This window comes from Notamacropus eugenii, chromosome 4, assembly GCF_028372415.1.
Source record: "Notamacropus eugenii isolate mMacEug1 chromosome 4, mMacEug1.pri_v2, whole genome shotgun sequence".
NCBI classification, from domain to species: domain Eukaryota; kingdom Metazoa; phylum Chordata; class Mammalia; order Diprotodontia; family Macropodidae; genus Notamacropus; species Notamacropus eugenii.
Window position 1 is genome coordinate 394,285,723 of NC_092875.1, and position 19,212 is coordinate 394,304,934.

Sequence of the window (19,212 nt, forward strand, 5' to 3'; positions counted from 1 at the left end):
CCATTGTCTGAGGTGCTGAGCTTAAAGCCTCTGGGGGAATTGAGCAGGGGATCTGAACCTCAGCCCTGAGTGGTGGCCCTGCCCTCACCTAAAGCCCCCTAGGGGAATTGAGCAGGAGACCTGAACCTCAGCCCTCAGTGGCAGCCTTGCCCCCACCTAAAGCCCCTGGGGGAATTGAGCAGCTGATCTGAATCTCATCCTTGAACAGGGTACTGGAGGGAGGAGGAGCACTAGGACCCTCTTGACAAAGGATTCAGAAGTCAAGTAACTGGCTGGAAAAATGCCCAAAAAAGAAAAAGAGAATAAGACCATAGAAGGTTACTTTCCTGGTGAACAGGTATCTCCTTCCATCCTTTTGGATGAGGAAGGACAATGCATACTGTCAGAGAAAGTCAAAGCTTCTGCCTCCAGTACCTCCAAAACGAATATGAAATGGGCTCAGGCCAGTGAAGAGCTTGAAAAGTGAGTCAGCAGCTTGCTAAAGCAGAACCAAAAAAATGCTGAGGAAAATAACACCTTTAAAAACAAGCTAACTCAGTTGGAAAAAGAGGTCCAAAAAGCCAATGAGGAGAAGAATGCTTTAAAAAGCAGAATTAGGCAAATGGAAAAGGAGATTCAAAAGCTCACTGAAGAAAATAGTTCTTTAAAAATGAGAGTGGAGTTCAGGGAAGCTAATGAGTACATTATAAACCAAGAAGTTACAAAATAAAACTAAAAGATTGAAAAGCTAGAAGATAATGTGAAACATCTCACTGGAAAAATGACTGACATGGAAAATAGATCCAAGAGAGACAATTTAAAAATTATGGGACTACCTGAAAGCCATGATCAAAAAGAGAGCCTAGACATTATCTTTCATGAAATTATCAAGGAAAACTGCCCTGATATTCTAGAACCAGAGAGCAAAATAAATATTGAAAGAATCCACTGAGCACCTCCTGAAAGAGATTCGAGAAGAGAAACTCCTAGTAATATTATGGCCAAATTTCAGAGTTCCCAGATCAAGGAGAAAATATTGCAAGCAGCTAGAAAGAAACAATTCAAGTATTGTGGAAATATAATCAGGATAACAAAGGATCTGGCAGCTTCTACATTAACGGATAGAAGGGCTTGGAATAGGATATTCCAGAAATCAAAACAACTGGGATTAAAATCAAGAATCACCTACCCAGCAAAATTGAAGGTAATAATTAAAAGGAAAAAAATGATCATTCAGTGATATGGAGGACTTTCAAGCATTCATGATGAAAAGAGCAGAACTGAATAGAAAATTTGACTTTTAAACACAAGAATTAAGAGAAGCATGAAAAGGTAAACAGGAAAGAGAAATTATAAAGGACTTTCTAAAGCTGAACTGTTTACATAAAGATAGTATTTGTAACTTTTGAGACTTTTCTCAGTATTTGGGTAGGTGGAGGGATTGTACACACAACCACACACACACACACACACACACACACACACATAGACAGAGAGTACAGGTTGAGTTGAGTAAGAAGAAATGATATCCATAAAAAAATAAAATTAAGTGGGGAGAGAGAAAAATATTGGGAGAAGAAAGGGAGAAATGGAATGGGGCAGAGTATCACTCATAGGAGAGATAAGAAAAATTTTGTTCAATGGAGGAGAAAAGGGAGGAGGTGAGAGGGGGAAAGTTAAGCATAATCTCTTCACATATGGCTTAAGGAAGGAATAACATGCTCACTAAATTTGGTATGAAAATCTATCTTACACTCCAGGAAATTAGGGGAGAAGGGGACAACTGGGGTGAGGGGGATGATGGAAGGAAGGGCAAATGGGAAAAAGGAGTAACTTGAAGTAAACACTTTTGGGAAGGGACAAAGTCAAATGAGAGAATAGAAAAAAAGGGCACAGGGTGGGATAGAGGACAATATTGTTAGTCTTATACAACATGACTATTATGGAAGTCTTTTGCAAAACATTACATATATAGCCTGCATTGAATTGCTTGCCTTCTTAGTGGTGATGGGTAGGGAGAGAGGGAGTGAGAGAAATTGGAATTCAAAGTATTAGAAACAAATGTTGAGAATTGTTATTGCATATAACAGGGAAATAAGAAATATAGGTAATGGGGTATAGAAATTTATCTTGCCCTACAGGAAAGGAGAGAAGGTGGGGATAAGGGAAGGGTGGAGTGTGATAGAAGGGAGGGCACATTGAGGGAAGGGGTAATCAGAATGCAAGGTATTATGGGGTGGGGAAGGGGAAGAGATGAAGAGAAAAATAACTCAAAATTTTGTAGAAATGAACGTTGTAATCTAAAAATAAATTAAACTATTTTAAAAAACCCAAGCAGCATTATATTTTCTAACAGTCTCTTGTATATGATATGTAACATGTCTTATTATATTATAAAAGCAGAATACAAGAGAGTTGTTTGTGAAAATGTAAATCTATATTGCATAAACCTTGCTTTAAAGAAAAATTAATACAATTAAACAAAGTACTTTCAAAGATTTGATCTTCCATATTTCCTTATGAACGTCCTTCTGTGTATTTTTCAGAAAGTTCTTCAGTATCCCTTTTTCCTTTCTTTTTTCTTTTTTGGTGAAGTAGTATTCATATTGCTGCCTCTCCTCCAAATTCCACTCCCCCCCCCATAAAAAAAGAAAAACACAAATTTTATCTCTTGTAGCCAAAAATCATTGTCAATAAAATAAAATCCATACATTTGCTACATTTAAAAATGTCTAACTATGCACCTTGTCACATCAGTCCTCTATTAAGTGGGTGGCATGCTTCTTTACCTGCCTTCTGTAGTCATGATCATGGAAGTGATCAGTGTTTACAGATTTTAATGTATATTTCCCTCTTTACATTGTTGTTACTGTATAAAATATTCTTGTTCTGCCCATTTCACTCTGCATCAGTTCATACAATTCTTCCTGTTGTCATGAAACCATTTCTTTTCTAATTTTGTGCAGTGCAGTTCTATTTCATTACATATCATAATTTTAGTCTTTTCTCAATTGATGGACACTCTTGTTCTTTGTTTAAAAAAAAAAGTTGCTCAAATATATTTGTACCTAAATATTTGTACATTTTTTCCTGTCTCATCCCTTTGAGATTTTAGGCCTTTTAGTGTTTTATAGCTTATTCAAAGAGTATGCAATTTAGTGACTTTTTGAAACATAGTACCAAATTACTTTCCAGGAAAAAATTGACAGCCGCAGCAATAACTCATCGATGTACTGCCATCTGAAATTGATGTTTGCTTATGACTATTCTCTCCCAGACTTTACATACTCTCGTAGCTCCCCTTCTCTTCCTGTCTCTGCCTGTTTCCCCATTAAATTTAGTCTATTTCTGTACCAAAATGTGTGTGTATTTGCACGTGTGGACATGTGTTTAATTATCTTTTGCCTGTTTCATAAAAGAGTGAGTTTCAAGAAATGTTCTTTTTCCTCTTCCATGCTTGTATTCTTCTGATATACACAAATGATGAGATAGATCATAAATTTCTCTACCTCCTTTTTAAAATTTCTTCCCAAGGGTATTCTTTTTTTTCATCTCTTCTTTCCTTTAGTCAAAGACAATAGAAAAACTCAGATTTATCCCTGCCTCTGTATTTGTCATTTTCCATTCACTTTGTGACTCTTGAAAGATATCTTAAGATATGCTTCTCTTTTCTCTATTTGAATATGAACAACTAATCATAATTTAGTTGCTTCCAGTTGCTCAAATAGTTTTTTCATTTCAAAGATTCTACCCATTTCTGAACTTTTCATCAAGACTGCTTAAAATTTCTCCTATTAAAGCTCCATTTTCCCTTTCTAGGATTATTCTCTATTTTTCAGAGTACTTTTTTGTTTTTATTGTAAGACTTTGTCTTTTGGTATATCATATTACAAGATTTCTTTTTCTTCATAGTGGTTGGAGATTTTGTGGCTCCCTTTTGAATCCTCTCATTTCTTGGCATTCCCTTTGAGTTTTGAAAAACGAATGAGTAAAACAGAATTTTTATCTCATTCTTACAAACTACATTTCCATTTGTCTGGTAGCAGATCTCACTTGTCAATGTAGTGTTGTAGGTGCCATAGTTGGCATGTTGCCCCAGGTTTTTTTTCTGTCCCTTTTATATTACCAGTCTTTCCTCATCATGTTTTTATGACAAAATTGTACTCAAATTCATCTTTTCTTAATTGTGACATAATAGTTCACTCTAAATTTTCATCTTTCTTTCAAAGACTTGGTAACTGATTATTATTCCCCTCAATTTGATATCATTTGCAGACTTTAAGTGTATTTTCTTTTCCTTCTCAATACTATTTATGCCTGATTGTTAATATTGAAAGTATCATTTCTGTCGTCTAGACCAGGGGTTCTCAAACTTATTTGACCTACTGACCCTTTTCAAAAAAAAAATTTTTACTTAGTGCCCCTCTGGAAATCTATTCTCTTTAACCCTTTAGCAGTTTTTTTTTAAAATTTGCCTCATTTCAAAAATATTTTTAATAACATCTTAAATTTAATTTGTTGGTTTTTCCTGCATTGAAATTGTGATGATATGATATTGCATCATGTGACCATATAGTATCATATTGTAAACGTTATTACACACACATATTCCTGTCAATATGTGCTTGACTTCCTGACAGTGCACAACACGCTTGCCTGCCCACACTTACTTGTTAAGCCCTGTCAGTGGACTTGACCACTGATAGGTTATCACTTACATTTTGTGTGTTTATTTGGAAAACAATATAATCACTGTGATGTTATGTGTGTTATACAACAGATGAAACATGTACAGATAGTTTTTCAAACTTTTCTTCTTTCCTTATGCTTCCACTACCCCCTTATTTTTATTCACTGCCTCCCAATTGCATCTGATGCTATTACCAACCCTCCTGGATTGTTCCGGCACCCTCCAGAGGGTGGTATTGCCTACTTTGGGAAACTCTGCTCTAGACTTTTGAGCCTGTCAAGGTGGTATGTAGGTCTTTCTGTGTGGAACATTATCTACTAATTGTTAGCCACCCAGGTTCTTGTTTCAGACATTTTTCTTTGTTACTATCCTAGATTCCATACCATGATTCTTGTGGTTTCTTGTACCTTCCCAGACTCTCCAGTGCCAGCAGCTCTTCCTCATCTATTCTTGGTTTCACTCATGCTACGTTACTTTAAACAAAAAGTTGCAATGATCTCAACCATTGACCTACCAGCATTCCCCTGGACCAGTTTAGCAACCCAAAAGCTTCCAGCATTTTTGCGCAGTTATTAATGCTTGCTTATAAAGAATAGTCTCAAAAGTCATATTAATTATAACATCATACATCATTCCATTAGCTTATCCTTTTGTAACCTTTTAGATTTCCTTTTGCAAGCCATATTATGGCAAGAAAAAATGAGATCTATCAGAAATAAAAGTTAAGTCTATTAAGTGTTTAAAGGAGAGAAGTATGAGATCAGACTAGAAAGGTAGTCTAGACCTAGATAATTAAAGAGTTTGAATATAAGAATGCAAAGTGTGAACTTACATTCCATGGGTAGTGGGGAACCATTAAAGGTTTGTAAGAAAGGTCTTGACATGATCTGACCTGCAGATGGGAAAAATTAGTACACCAGATTTCTGCATTAGAATATATTTTCTATCCTAGTTATTAATTTTATTTGCTTTTTTATAAATTAATAATAATAATAGCTAAGATTTAAATAAGGTTAACTAGGTGATATAGTGGATAAAGTATTGGGCGTGGAATAGAGAGACCTGAGTTCAAATCCACCCTCAGACACTAATCGTGTGAGCCTGGGCAAGTCACTTAGCCCTGTTTGCCTCAGTTTCCTCATCTGTAAAATGAGCTGAAGACAAAAATTTCAAATTACTCCCATATCTCTGCAAAGAAAACCTCAAAAGGCGTCATAAAGAGTCACATACCACTAAAATGACTAAACAACAATATCGTTTATGTAACGTTTTAAAGTTTGCAAAGTGCTTTACATTTGGTCTTTTGTTTGTTTTTTTTTGAAGCTTACAAAACAGTTTTGTATACTCGATGGTATTATCTCTGTTTTGCAGATGAAGAAACTGAGGCACAGGCAGGTACAGTCACACAGCTAATATCTGAGGTAACGTGAACTCACTTCATGGCCCACCACTCTACCCATGGTGCCCCTTAGCTGCCTACAGTTAGCGAGGAGCAACAGTAACCATGCCACTGGAGGAAGGAGGCCAAATGAACAGAGAGAGAGACTTGGACAAAGAAGTAAAGGTGGAAGGAATTCATGGGTTCTGAAGTGATGAATCAATTTTGCCAAACCTGGCAGTTAATTTTAGTTGCCAACTTCAGCCTATTACTACTTTTTCATTACTGCCCAATAAATTGCTTATTAGCTAATGTTTACAACTTTTTTTACCCTTGTGCTTCCCAAGACTCTTCTGTGGCACAGCCTGTGAGGAGAGAATTCTCCTGGTAGCATTAGGGACCATTTTACCCAATGAAATCATCTGAAGACTGACTCAGACTTGGATATCGAGGTTCTCTACCTTAATTCGGTATTCTTAAATAACAGTTTTTATCTAAATATTACTATTTTTTAGAAAGTCACATAAGTTTTACCTACACAATTAGAATCATATTCCATTCAAGAAGTTAATCAAATAGTATCACCTTGTATCTCAACTCACAATGCTGCTTAAACCTAATAAATTTAGCACACTCTGCTTTCTAATGCCAAATTATTTTTCTAAGTTAATCCTTTATTCCTTTTGATCTGGATTACTTATTAATCTAAGACCTCCTATGGGGACCTAATGTGAAGGTGAAACACAGGAAATTAAATGGTTTGAATTCTTTTCACTTCTCACGGGTGAAACTGTCTTAGCTCTTCTAGTCTCTGTCTTTGCTCTGTCAAGCCCCTCTGCCTCCCTTGCAGATACAAGATTTTTACCAGGTAGCCTAAAACTTTTGAATTTGATACAAAGAATTTAGAGTTCAAGTTAAGGGACTTTAAGTCATGCCTTTCAATTCCATCTCAGCTTCTTCTGGCAATGAATATCATCTGTTTTTGAGGGAGTATCTTGGGGGAAGAGGAAGAGACATTTTCTCCTGCAATGAGAAACATTTTCACCCTTGTTTTCCTTGAACATATCATTCAGTTTTAGGAAGTTTAATTCTTTACAGATTATCCATTCTGGAAGGAGAGAAAAAGATATAACTTTTTCTTATGACTATAGTATCTGCATTAAAAGAAACTATATAAAATGGACTATTTTTAAAAAATTTCGCCGATTTACCCCTTGAGATTTGTATTCTCAACTGGAGATAGTAGTTCAAGATGAAGAATCGCTTTTGAGCATATGATTTTATAAATCTTCTTTGGTAAGAATTGGATGTGAATCTAGAGAACATTAATTGATCTAACATACTCTTCTGACTGGTATAGTAAAAATCTAATCTATTACCTCTTCTTCTATCCCAACTGTGTATTTTGTTTATTTAAGCTATTTAATTGAACATTTACTAGCTAAGGTAAGAATAGCATTTTTTTTTTAACAGAAAAATCAACCTTGAATTTTGACTCTTGCGGATACCCACTAATAAAATGCTATTGATATTTCATCAACTGTGAAAATAAAAACCATTGTCTTCAATTTGGTTACATACTGTCCTTGAAGCTAAACTTGGAAATGTTTATAGTATTGTATTTGCCATCATGTATCGCTATTTGTTTTGAGTCATTTCAGTCATGTTCCGCTCTTTTGTGACCCCATTGAGGTTTTCTTGGCAAAGATACTGCAATGGTTTGCCATTTCCTTCTCCAGCTCATTTTAGACATGATGAAACTGAGGCAAACAGGGTTAAGTGACTTGTCCAGGCTCACGTAGCTAGTAAGTTTCTGAGACTGGATCTGAGGAAAGAGGAGTCTTCCTGATGGTGCCACCCAGCTGCCCAATATGATATTTTAAACATTACCAATTTTTGTACTTTTTTGTTACTTTTTCACTATATTTTCACCAAAACCACCATTTAGTTTGTCACTTACTAGAACCTTACTTAGTATAATAGACAGTGACCTTGATAAATCATGAATGCTTGAGATTAAATGACAGTAAGCAAAGGTTAGTTATATCTTATTTAATTTTATTACCTTGCTTGTAGCATTTCTAGTTCACCAGCCTCCCATACATATTTTGATGTTTATTAATTTATCTTTCAAATAATCAAGTTTTTAAGGGTAAATCTGACCCTTTGTATAATTAGGTTTCCTATATCACTTTCCCATTTTGTTTAAGAACATTAAACCAAATATTTTTATTTTGAATTTTTATTTTTTTCATTTCTTAGGAATTGATCCCACTGATATTATGTACAGCTTGTCTACATCCTGAACCTAAAGAGAGAGATCAGCTTCTCCATATACTTTTTAATTTGATCAAGCGGCCAGATGATGAACAAAGGTAATGTTTGTGAATGTTTTTATCTTAGCAGGTACAGTTGATAAATTGATGATTTCTTCATTTAATTTACTTCACGTTAGGATATGAGTTTTTAACTTAGTGAATCATTCCTCCTCTGAAAAAAATACCTTTTACTGCTGTGGGGACTTCCTATGTCCATGATTTCCCTTTTCATAATCTGTAAAATGCAAATGTACTTAAAAACTCTAACCTAATCCTATAGTTCCCTTTTTATTAAAGGTAAATTGAAGTGTGTTCATAGTATAATGTTGATGTTTAGAAGACTGAATCAAAAAATTTGATAAACTAAAGCATAGAATAAAAACGATTTTTTAAAAATTACCTACGCAAAGATCCTTGTTCTGACCTGTATTCCCCTGGTAAAATCAATAACATCATTAATATTTTAAAAAGTGAAAATGGGCAGTCTTTACTCTGCTGACTGTAATGACGCTATATTGCTTATTGCCACCAAATAAAGAAATGAAAGACTTGAACTGGCTTTAGGTTGAATAATTGTATGAGGGAATAATTCACCATCAGATCAGTAATACTTATTTTTGAGAGGTTTGATTATTTAAATTTCTGGCTCTCTATTTTCAAATGAAAAAATTTATTTTTCTATTCCCTTTTTTATTTAATTTACAATAGAGAAAAATAATGTATCACATGATACATATGATGAAGCTAGATATGTATTAATATATATATAATGATCAATACATATATTTGAGGAGAAGCTAGTTAACACTGTGGATAAAACACCAGGTCTAGAATAAGTGAGACTCATCTTTGTGAGTTCAAATCTGGCCTCAGACACTTAGTACTAGTTGTGTGACCCTGGGCAAGTCACTTAACCCTGTTTGCCTCAGTTTCCTCATCTGTAATGAACTGGAGAAGTAAATGACAAACCACTCCAATATCTTTGTCAAGAAAACTCCAAATAGGGTCACAAAGTCTCATTTTTTAAGATGAGGAAATAGGTATTCACAAGTGGATATGATTCACTCCTGATCACAAAACTCGGCAGGATCAGAAGCAGGATTTTTATTTAGGTCTTCCTGACTCCATCAACTTCTCCATTTACTATGTTGCCTTGCCCCTTTCATGAGGTCATTCTTGAAGACAGAAATCAAGGAAAGCTTCATGGAGGATACATCCAAATTGTTATTTTAAGGATGGGTAAAAATTCAACAGTTGATGAATGGAAAAAGTAGGTAATAGTGAGTAAAGGCATGAGAGTTAGAAAATATAGAATATATTTTAGGATTGAAGAATAACCAACTTGAGAAGGTTAACAGAGAAAATAGAAGGATGAAACCTCTAACAACTAAACTCACATCAACTTTTGGTACAGAACCGTCCTGAAGCACTATGTCCTTGCCATGTCTGATCCTTGTGTTATCGGAAGAAGTAGTCAAACTATGAGCAGACTGCAGTGTTTATTTAATTCTGCAGTCTGAGTAAAATTGTTTTGTCTTCTCTCTAATATTGAGGATGGCTTGATATTTCCATTTTGGTTTTTAGTCACTTTTCTTCACTTCTTTTTCATTTGGTGATGAGGGAATGTTTTTTGGAGTTAGTTTTCTAAGAGTATTATTACCAAGATTTAAGCCTTTTCTCTTGTGAATTGCTAAGCTCTGCCTTTCCTTAACCCATACTTCAGTGATTGCATAGCCAGTCATTTGCCTAATGTTACCATTCCTCCCTCTGCAACATGTCTTGCATCTGACATCTTCTCTACCCTCTCACAGCTCCCATCTTAGTTCAGGCCCTATATCACCGCTCCTAAAGTAGATTATTATAATAGCCTCCTACTTGTTCTCTTTGTTCCAAGTTTCTTCCACTTCCATCGTTCCTCCACACAGCTGTCGAGGTGATTTTTCTTAGATGTAGATATGACCATGTCACTTCCCTATTTGATAAACCCTATAGCTTCCTGTTGCCATGAGGAACAGTTTATATACATATATACCATACACACACACATACGTGTACACACACACACACACACACACACACACACACACTTATATAGGTCTATAAACTTCTCTTTTTAAGCTTTGAAAGGTCTTCATAACCTTTTCCCAACTTCTCTTTCTAGCTTCATTAAACATTACTCCCTCCTCCCACACACCACAGTCCAACCAACCTGGCCTTCCCTCTTTTCTCACATGTGACCTTCATCTCCTTTCTCCATACTTTTTCACTGGCTGTCTTTCATAGCTAAGATTCACTCAGTTCTTAACTCCATCTGAAAGACTCCCTCTCTTCCTTCCAGAAGGTCTTCAAGTCTCTTCTGTATGAAGCTTTTTCTGATCCCAACTGCTAATGCCTTCTTTATCAAACTACCTTACATTTAATTACTTTGTATTTATTTATTTTCTTGGTGTGTGTTTGTATTTATGTGTAAATCTTTGTTGTCTCCTTCATTACAAGTAAACTCCTGGCAAGTAATAATAATAACAGCTAACATTTATAGAACTCCTACTATGTACCAGGTACTATGCTAAGTGCTTTACAATTATTATCTCATTTTGATCCTCACAACAACCCTAGGATATATATGCTATTATTGTCCTCATCTTACAGATGAGGAAACTGAGGCAAACAGAGGTTAAGTGACTCTGTTCTTCCTGACTCCTCTCCTAGCACTCTATCCACTGTGACACCTTGATGCCACAAGTAAAGGTTGCTTCATTGTATTTGTATCCCTAGCACAATGCCTGACACACAGTAGGTACTTAGTAAATGCTTGTTGATCGACCCTTTACCCTCCTGGTTTCTGTTTCTTAATATCCTTCCTAAGATATCAACCAAAACTAAACAATACTCAAGATGTGATCTGACCAGGTCAGAATATAGTAGAAATATTAACTACCTGGTTTGAGGTACTATACCTATCTTAATGAAGTTTAAGATTTCATTAGCTTTCTTATTACATCACACGTTTTTCCTCTTATCAAACTTACAATAAATTTAAATCTCAGAATTTTCTTCAGATAAACTGTTGTCTAGAGTGGGAAGGGTCAAACTCAGTAGTTTGCATTTTATACTGGTCATACTAGCGAGACACTGATTTTTTTGGTGAGGTCATACAGAGTCATAAATAAGACTCCTACCTTAATGAATTTCTTTTGGTAACTTTTTAGGAGATGGATTGGAGGAGAGAAAGGAGAGAAAATGCAGTGAAAGTAAACTCTCTAATGTAGTGATTCCAGTATAAAAGACAAAACTTAGCAATTGATTGGATATAATCAAGGTTTAAGAGGAAAACGTCAGGGATCATTCTGATGATATAAGCCTTGATGTCCTAAGAGAATAAGTGGTACTTTGAAGTTGAAATAAAGAGGTATGGGAGAGAAGTAGGTTTATGGATGAAAATAATGTTATTTTTTTTTTACATTTCATTTGAGATGTAGATAAGCTATATGTATCCAGCAGAGTTAAGGACTTAGATTAGGACTAAAGACTCAGATTTAGCAGTCATTTGCATAGAGATAATAACTGGAAACCATGGGAGTTGATGTTATCACCAAGAGAGAGAAGAACATTGAAAGAGTCAATTAACATCATTTAGTAAGTACCTACTACATGTGTGCCTGTGTGTGCTGTGGAAAAGAGACATTTATCTTTCAGTCTTTTGTTGATTCTAGTTCTCCACAGTTCCTTTAAAATCAGAAATAGGAGTATGTCAGTGTCTATGGGTAGCAAGGTGGTACTTTGGATAGAGTGCGGGGCCTGGAGTCAAGGAGATGTGAGTTCAAAAGTAGTCTTGGATAATCCTGGGCAAGTCATTTAACCCTGTTTGCTTCAGTTTCCTCATCTGTAAAGGAAGGAAATGACAAACCACTTCAGTGTCTTTACCAAGAAGACCCCAAAATGGATCTCAAAGAATGGGTCATGCCTGAAAAATGACTGTGCAACAACATTCTATGCCTTGTGCAGCGTAATTCAGTATCCAGTGATAGTTTTAAGAGACTTCAACTTATTTAGCATATTTAATTTTATTCTGATGCCTCATGAGGTAATAGTAACCCTGGAGTGTAAGATCTAGTAGATGTTACTAAATTAGAAAAGAATGAAGGATATTTCCCCAGACTGCATGTTATCCAAAGGCCAGGCCATCCATGTTTAAAAACCTTAGCCAGAACTTTGGTCACCAGGTAGTAGTTTTTTCCCCTATATCTTATAAAATTTGTCCACCAAAGTGTAGAGGGATTATAACTAGTATCAGTGGAAAGAATGTCCATGCTGATGAAACCTTGGATCTTTTCAAGTACTGACATATGAAATGTTTTCTTATTTTTTCTTGATTTTCAGGCTACTCTTCAACATGTTTGTTACAGTTTGAAGAGATAGAGAAAATGGAAGCAAAATAAAATTAATTAGTTCTACTTTCTCTCTATTATCTTTAAACTTTAAATTTAAACTTTTAGTCAGTAGGCATTTCCCGTCCTTGTTCTTGCTTTCTCTTTCTCACCTAATATTTTTTATAAGCTTCAATACATTTCAATCCATTTCATTCATTTCAAAATGAGGATACTAAACCCCAAAAGGAAAAGTGATTTACTTATGATACACTGATATTTAGAAATCATGGTTTAAACAAAAAAGATAAAATTAAATAGTTCTTAGTCCTGTACAGACACACTCCACTTCAAAAACAGTAGCATCAAGAAAAGAGACTGAGCATGCTAAAAATCACTATTTGGGGATTATTACTGAATGTGAATTGTTGTTACCGTAAATGTAAAATCTTCTTGTCAATGCTCCCTCTTATCTAGACACTCAGTCTTCATCGCAGTGCCTGCCAGAGATAAGAATCCCAAATCCCTTCTCCGTTCTGACCCCTTCCCAAGAGGACAGACAATCCTATGATGCAGACACCCTAATGTATCCTAAGAATTTCTTGGTTGAACTTTCCGACTTATGTTGTCTTTCCTAATGAAAGTGAGAGCTACTAGGAACCCATGATTGCCTTTTTCCTTCTCTCCGTTTGGCATATCAGTACTTAGTAAATGCTTTTTCATTCATTTGATTTTACCTAGTGACCAATTAATTTACATTCTGTTAGTATTACTGAAACATCAGTATTGATAATGTCATAGTAAAAATCTTAAGCTAAATTGCAGCTAAATGAAGGATATCTGATAGGTTCTATTTGGTGGAGCAAACAAAAAAATTGGCAAAAAAAATTGTTTCGTTGTACTCCTTAAAGGCAACAAATGACATCATTTCTTGGTCATCTTACATTATAGTGCTCAAGATGAGCGTGAGCAAAAAGCAGCTGTAAATATAATTGTATCATATGTATCAGCAGCTATTGCCAGAGGTAAAGAGAAAAATTCTATACAAAACTCAACTAGCTCCGCTAAAGCAAGTCAGTGTATACTTTGATACACAATGATTTCATTAGGAAGATGAGTGTAAAGGAGTATGGGGAAACATGCATTAGAAAATATGGTTTGGGAAACTGCATAAGTGGCAGAAAGAAGTATTGCAAGATTCTCTATACCTTGATCCACACATCCTCCAACTAGTGTAGAAAATGCTCCAGATCCAGGCCAAATGCTAATCAGGAATTTTTTTTTTTTCAGATCACAGTGAATTATTTTTTAACCCCAGGTCAGCATAAGGAGATAGAACACTGTAGACAGGGATTGACCAGGAGTGTACCTTACAAAGTGTTTTAGCATGAGGGAGGTTGTGTGCTAGTGCAAGAACAGGTCCCAGATACAGCAAAAAGGAGCCTAAATTTGTACATGGTGCAAGAACAGGTGCCGACTGGCAGCTCTGTCATTTACAAACTCAGTCCAGGTCATCAGTCTAGGGCGGATTGTGGAGGGACCCTGTACTTAGGGGTGGCCTTCCAGGATGAGGAGAAGTAAATGCTTTTGGCTGTATATGAAGCAAGAAGGAAGTTCAAAAGCAGTGACAGATGTGTGGCACAGAGTGCATAAAGAGAGACATTGCCAGTGATTTTGTTCTATAAATTTGCTTTGTTTGATTATACATGTTTATAACAAGGGTTTTGTTTTTCTTTCTCATTTGAGGGTGGGAAAAAGGATAGACTTGAGAGTAAGAGAAGGTAAAGATTTTGTCAATTATAATAAAATTTAATTTAAATAAAAAGACATTGGGCTGGGTTTGAGAAACAAAAGAAGCCAAAGGATTTTAAACTGTTTTGAAGCTTCTTGTCTTTATATCATGATTAGTTTCTCTTTGAAGATAGTAGATATTGGACACAACAAACACTAAATATCACAAAAATTATGACAGTAATAGCTCATGTTTATAGCACTTTAAGGTTCGAAAAGTGCTTCTCAAAAATCATCACATTTGATCCTCACAACTATGATATAAGTACTACTGTGATTCTCATTTTACAGATGAGAAAACTGAGATTTCAAGAGGTCAAGCAACTTTCCCAAGATCGCATAGCTAGTAAACGTTGGAAGTGAGACTTGAACCCATTTCTTCCTTACTCCAAATTCAGTGCTCCATCCACTAGACATTGTGATAGACAAGAAACAATTTACTGATTGCTGATGTGGAAGTCATTACACTAAACTACCTTTGTGAATCAGAAACAGTTGATTCATAGCAAAAGTCAAACAACATGAAATTAGAAGAAAAACCAAAGATGAAAAGTCACTGCATATAACTGCAAATATCCTCTAAACAGATTCAAAGAAGCTCCATCCATTCTGAAAAAAGATAAGGTATTGACCTTGATTGTCAATATTTCCTTTAAAAATTTAGCTAATCTAAAATGGTCACCACAATGTGGGGACCAAAAGAGCCCAGAAACTATTTTAACTAAGAAACCTTTGTATTCTTTACTGGATGTGTCAAACAAGAACAATTTAGAAGACAAATTTATCATAAAACACTGTGGAAGTACAGTCTAATAAAAGCTTGATTTGAAACCCATTTTTTTGATAGGATTTAGAGCTACAATTGGCCACAGAACAATAGCTAGAAAATGGAATAATTTGGGCAACATTTGTAAAATAATCTGTTTTCATCATCGATGATGAATGATGGAAAGAGAAACCACCACGTTTGGACCTTTACACTATCCCTGTAGCAAAAGAAAAACAATTTAACAAAAAAACATTGTGCACAGTGACTTTATAATGTCCATTATACAGTGTGGAAGTTCATGCTGAAGGCAAAACAATATTGAGCGCATTGAGATAGATAATTTTACAAGACAGCTGAGGCAACCAAAGGAACAGAAAAATTGCACTCAATAACTCCTATCCCCAGAGGCAGTAGAAAGAAAATATTTAACTCTCAGTTTGTGTTCCTAGTTTTTCATCTCTTCAGAGTTCTTATTAGAATGATCTAAATGCATATCAAAGATATCCTTCTTGAAATTTTGAGAAGAAAATAGACAGGCTTTTGCAAATAATTATCTATAGTAGACTACATTGTATTTACATGATTAAGGGATAGAGATGATGAAGCTTTCCACTATTTGATGCCTATTTCAGCAAAGCTTTTGACAGAGAATCTTAGTCATATGCTGATGTCATGCAGGATTCCTTGAAAATGCAACCATAGATATGGCTTACTTCAACAACCCTTTGATTGTGTAAGCCCCAACACAAAGAAATGTAGCCACACTTAGGGTTTTTACAGTAGTCATGGAAAATGCTTTGTACGGTGTCCACAAGAAAAGGGGATTCCTTCTGGAGGGCAGGGTCCTTCAGATGATCCTGTTTTCAGTTGCTGTTTTACTCCTAGAGCATTGTGAGGTTTCTTCACGTCTGGGGCAGCTATTACACGTAGACGGTGAGTTGAGCCCAGAATTAAAAAGAGGAAGAGAATAGGCATGATTTCATTTGGGAAATTTCACAATAGTAGCATGTTATATTTCTTTCTATTGATTTGTGTTTTCAGACAGATGATACTGACTGGTTGTGTAGCATTTGCACGTCATGTTGGACCAACACGTGTAGAAGCTGAGCTTTTGCCACAGTGCTGGGAACAGGTAATTAATTACCTATGTTGGAGTTTATTTTTAGTTATATTTAATTACTTATATGAGGTTTAGTAATTATATGCCTTTTTATCACAGAATAATTTTTTGAAATGGCTTTTTAAGGCAAGGTAATTGTCCTTAGTTCTTGCCCTTACAAGTTTATTTATAAAATATACCAATATTATGGAAATTAAAGACTAAAAAATATTTTTTTCTGATATAATTAGGAGATTTGCAGATATTGCAGATATTATATTGATTTTATTGTAACCTGAATGTTGATGTTGTGATGCAGAGTAGATGAGGCTGCCATATCTCATAGGTTTATGAAATAAATAGAAAAGTAGAGTAAATTATAAGTAATAAGTCCTATTATGTAGAATTTTATATTTATAATTAAACCACTTCTTACTAATTTTGAAGCATTACATTTTGTCCTAAAGTGAAATCTGATACTTAGTAGAAATCAAATGCATTACATTTTTAGCCTAAATGGCGGTATTAATTATATGACTGTGATACAGCTGGGTTCATCATAGTGGTATTTAGTTCTCACTATATCCATCTCTTCTTACAGAAGACTTTGCACTGTATTTTTAAAATTATAAAATTAGTCATCAACAAAGACAAATAATCACATAAACATACAGTTAACAATCAACTGATAAAAAATGCGTTTGCTTTTTTTCCCTTTCCAAGTTCATTAGAAGTTCTGCTACCTTTGCCTTTTATTTTCTATGTAGTTAAATAGATAAGTGAATGGATACATAGAGTCATTATGGACACAATCCTCATTCTACTGATCTTTCTTTACATAATTGTTTTAGGTCTAAAGAGAATAAGATTTATTAGTGTGAGGCTTTTCTGTGATCTAAAAGCCATTGGCCTCTTTCATTCCTTAAACTTTAGCTATATTTTCTGACATTTTCACCATACACCCCTATGTCCACATTTATATTTAAGTCATCAAATATCATTTTATATGTTGATTTCATTTGTAGGATCATGTTTAGCTCTAAATTAAATTTCTTTACTCCCTCATCTTCTGCAACAGATATATTAGCCTAGAAATTTCAACTACTTTCATAAGTCATTTTTACTTAGGTTTATCTATAAGATGAAATAAAATTATCATTTTTGAATTCTATATAGCATAATAATTTTAAATTAGGCTTAGAGACATATAAAAAAATTCACTAACATGTGAAAGGCTTTCAGTGAAGATTTATCACTCATTGTTTCTTCCCTTGCATTTTATTGCTCTAGATTAATCATAAATACCCAGAGAGACGACTTCTGGTGGCTGAATCCTGTGGAGCCCTAGCACCTTACCTTCCTGTAAGAATTTGAATTTTTATTTTTATTTTTCTTAATGAACCTTAAGAAATCTCCTTTGATATCGCCATAAACCAGTGGTTTTCAAGTTTTTTTAAGATACAGTTTGTTGTAGATTCTGATCCTGGCCCTTTTAGAGCATAGTGCTTTAGGAAAAGAAAAAATAGAGCCAGAGAGAAAAGGCCCATATGGCAATAACATCATGAGCTATGAGTCACAAACATGAACTGATAAATTTTTAAAAAGTTTTCAACAGGTACTGAAACACAGAAGGTAGCAGTACTAAGTCAGTCTGGAAGTTTAGTTAATTAAAATCTCCATGAATTTTTGTAAATTCAGATTTATTAATATTACAGCAAAGATATAGTTCAAAGAAATTAAATCAAAATTTAAAATAATCTGCATTGAGTTTCAGTTTAGCTTATTCTATTATGGCACAAATTTATGTTAGCATTCAGAAAACAGTGTATTGCTGTCCAGTGTATCCTGGTTATAAGAAGTAAATTCAGAGGTGTCTCATTTTTTTGTTAGAGGGAAACATTCATAATAATATCTTAATTGGCATAAATTAATCTAGACACTATTTGAGACAAACTTGGCTCCAGGAATAACTGCTTTTCTGGCCCCTAAGTGGAAATAGGATTGTAAAGGTGTTACTGTGGCAAACTTATTAGTTACTATAATGATGTGGAAACTTCAGGATCAAAATGTAGCTAAGTACCTATATAAGAGCATACAAGGAATAGGAACAATTACATTTGCTTCGACTGGAAATAAAATCAATTCCTTTTGTTCTAATGATGCTGCTATTTTTATATAATTCTAAGTATTCTCTTTGCATAAAACTCTAAATGATTAAGACTTAGGGTTCTGAGAAGTAGTCCATAGGCTTCATGAGACTACCAAATGGTAGTCTTCTTGCTTTGATCATGAGGTGATACTAACCAGGTTTAGCAAAAAATAGAAAAGAAACTGAGTTGAAATTCAAATATTTTAGTAATTGACCAAACTCTTAATAATAATAATGAGAAACAATATGGCATGATAAATAGAGATGCTGTCCTTTAATGCAGAAAGATCTCTCTCCATTCAAATCCTACCCCTTAAAAATGTTAACTTTGTGACCCTGGAAAAGTCATTTAATGTTTTAGTGCCCATTACTTAACTGCCTTAATTGGATGGAGTGTCCACACTCATTCCCTATGCCAGTGAACTCAGATCCATACCTCCAACAAATTAGTAATAATATTGGTAGTGCATAGAATAAAATTATTTCTAATAAAACATTATTTTTTACGGTTTTATTTTAAAATAGTGAATATTACAAGACATTTCAATATTATTAGAATCAACATCTAGTTAAAAAAATAACATTCTGACTTTTGGCTGCCAGAACTTAAAGGAAATGCTATACTATAGTAAGAAGCATCTCAATATTTACATTCATTCTCCCATCATATCT

General features: G+C 34.6%; 1 protein-coding gene across 5 annotated transcripts in view; it reads left to right on the forward strand.

Annotated features, from left to right (window-relative positions):
- Positions 1-19,212, forward strand: part of RELCH (RAB11 binding and LisH domain, coiled-coil and HEAT repeat containing) — a 139,392-nt gene that overhangs the window by 66,496 nt on the left and 53,684 nt on the right. For 4 of the 5 annotated variants that reach the window (XR_011966315.1, XR_011966314.1, XM_072605508.1 and 1 more), the window contains exons 11-13: positions 8,310-8,422; positions 16,334-16,424; positions 17,682-17,753. Coding sequence is in view for 3 of the 5 variants with exons in the window: in XM_072605508.1 (XP_072461609.1) it covers positions 8,310-8,422; positions 16,334-16,424; positions 17,682-17,753 (276 nt within the window). In the remaining 2 variants the exon portion in view is untranslated. Of the gene's footprint in view, positions 1-6,065; positions 6,091-8,309; positions 8,423-16,333; positions 16,425-17,681; positions 17,754-19,212 lie in introns of those variants that run through there. The other variant, XM_072605509.1, reaches the window with a different exon arrangement.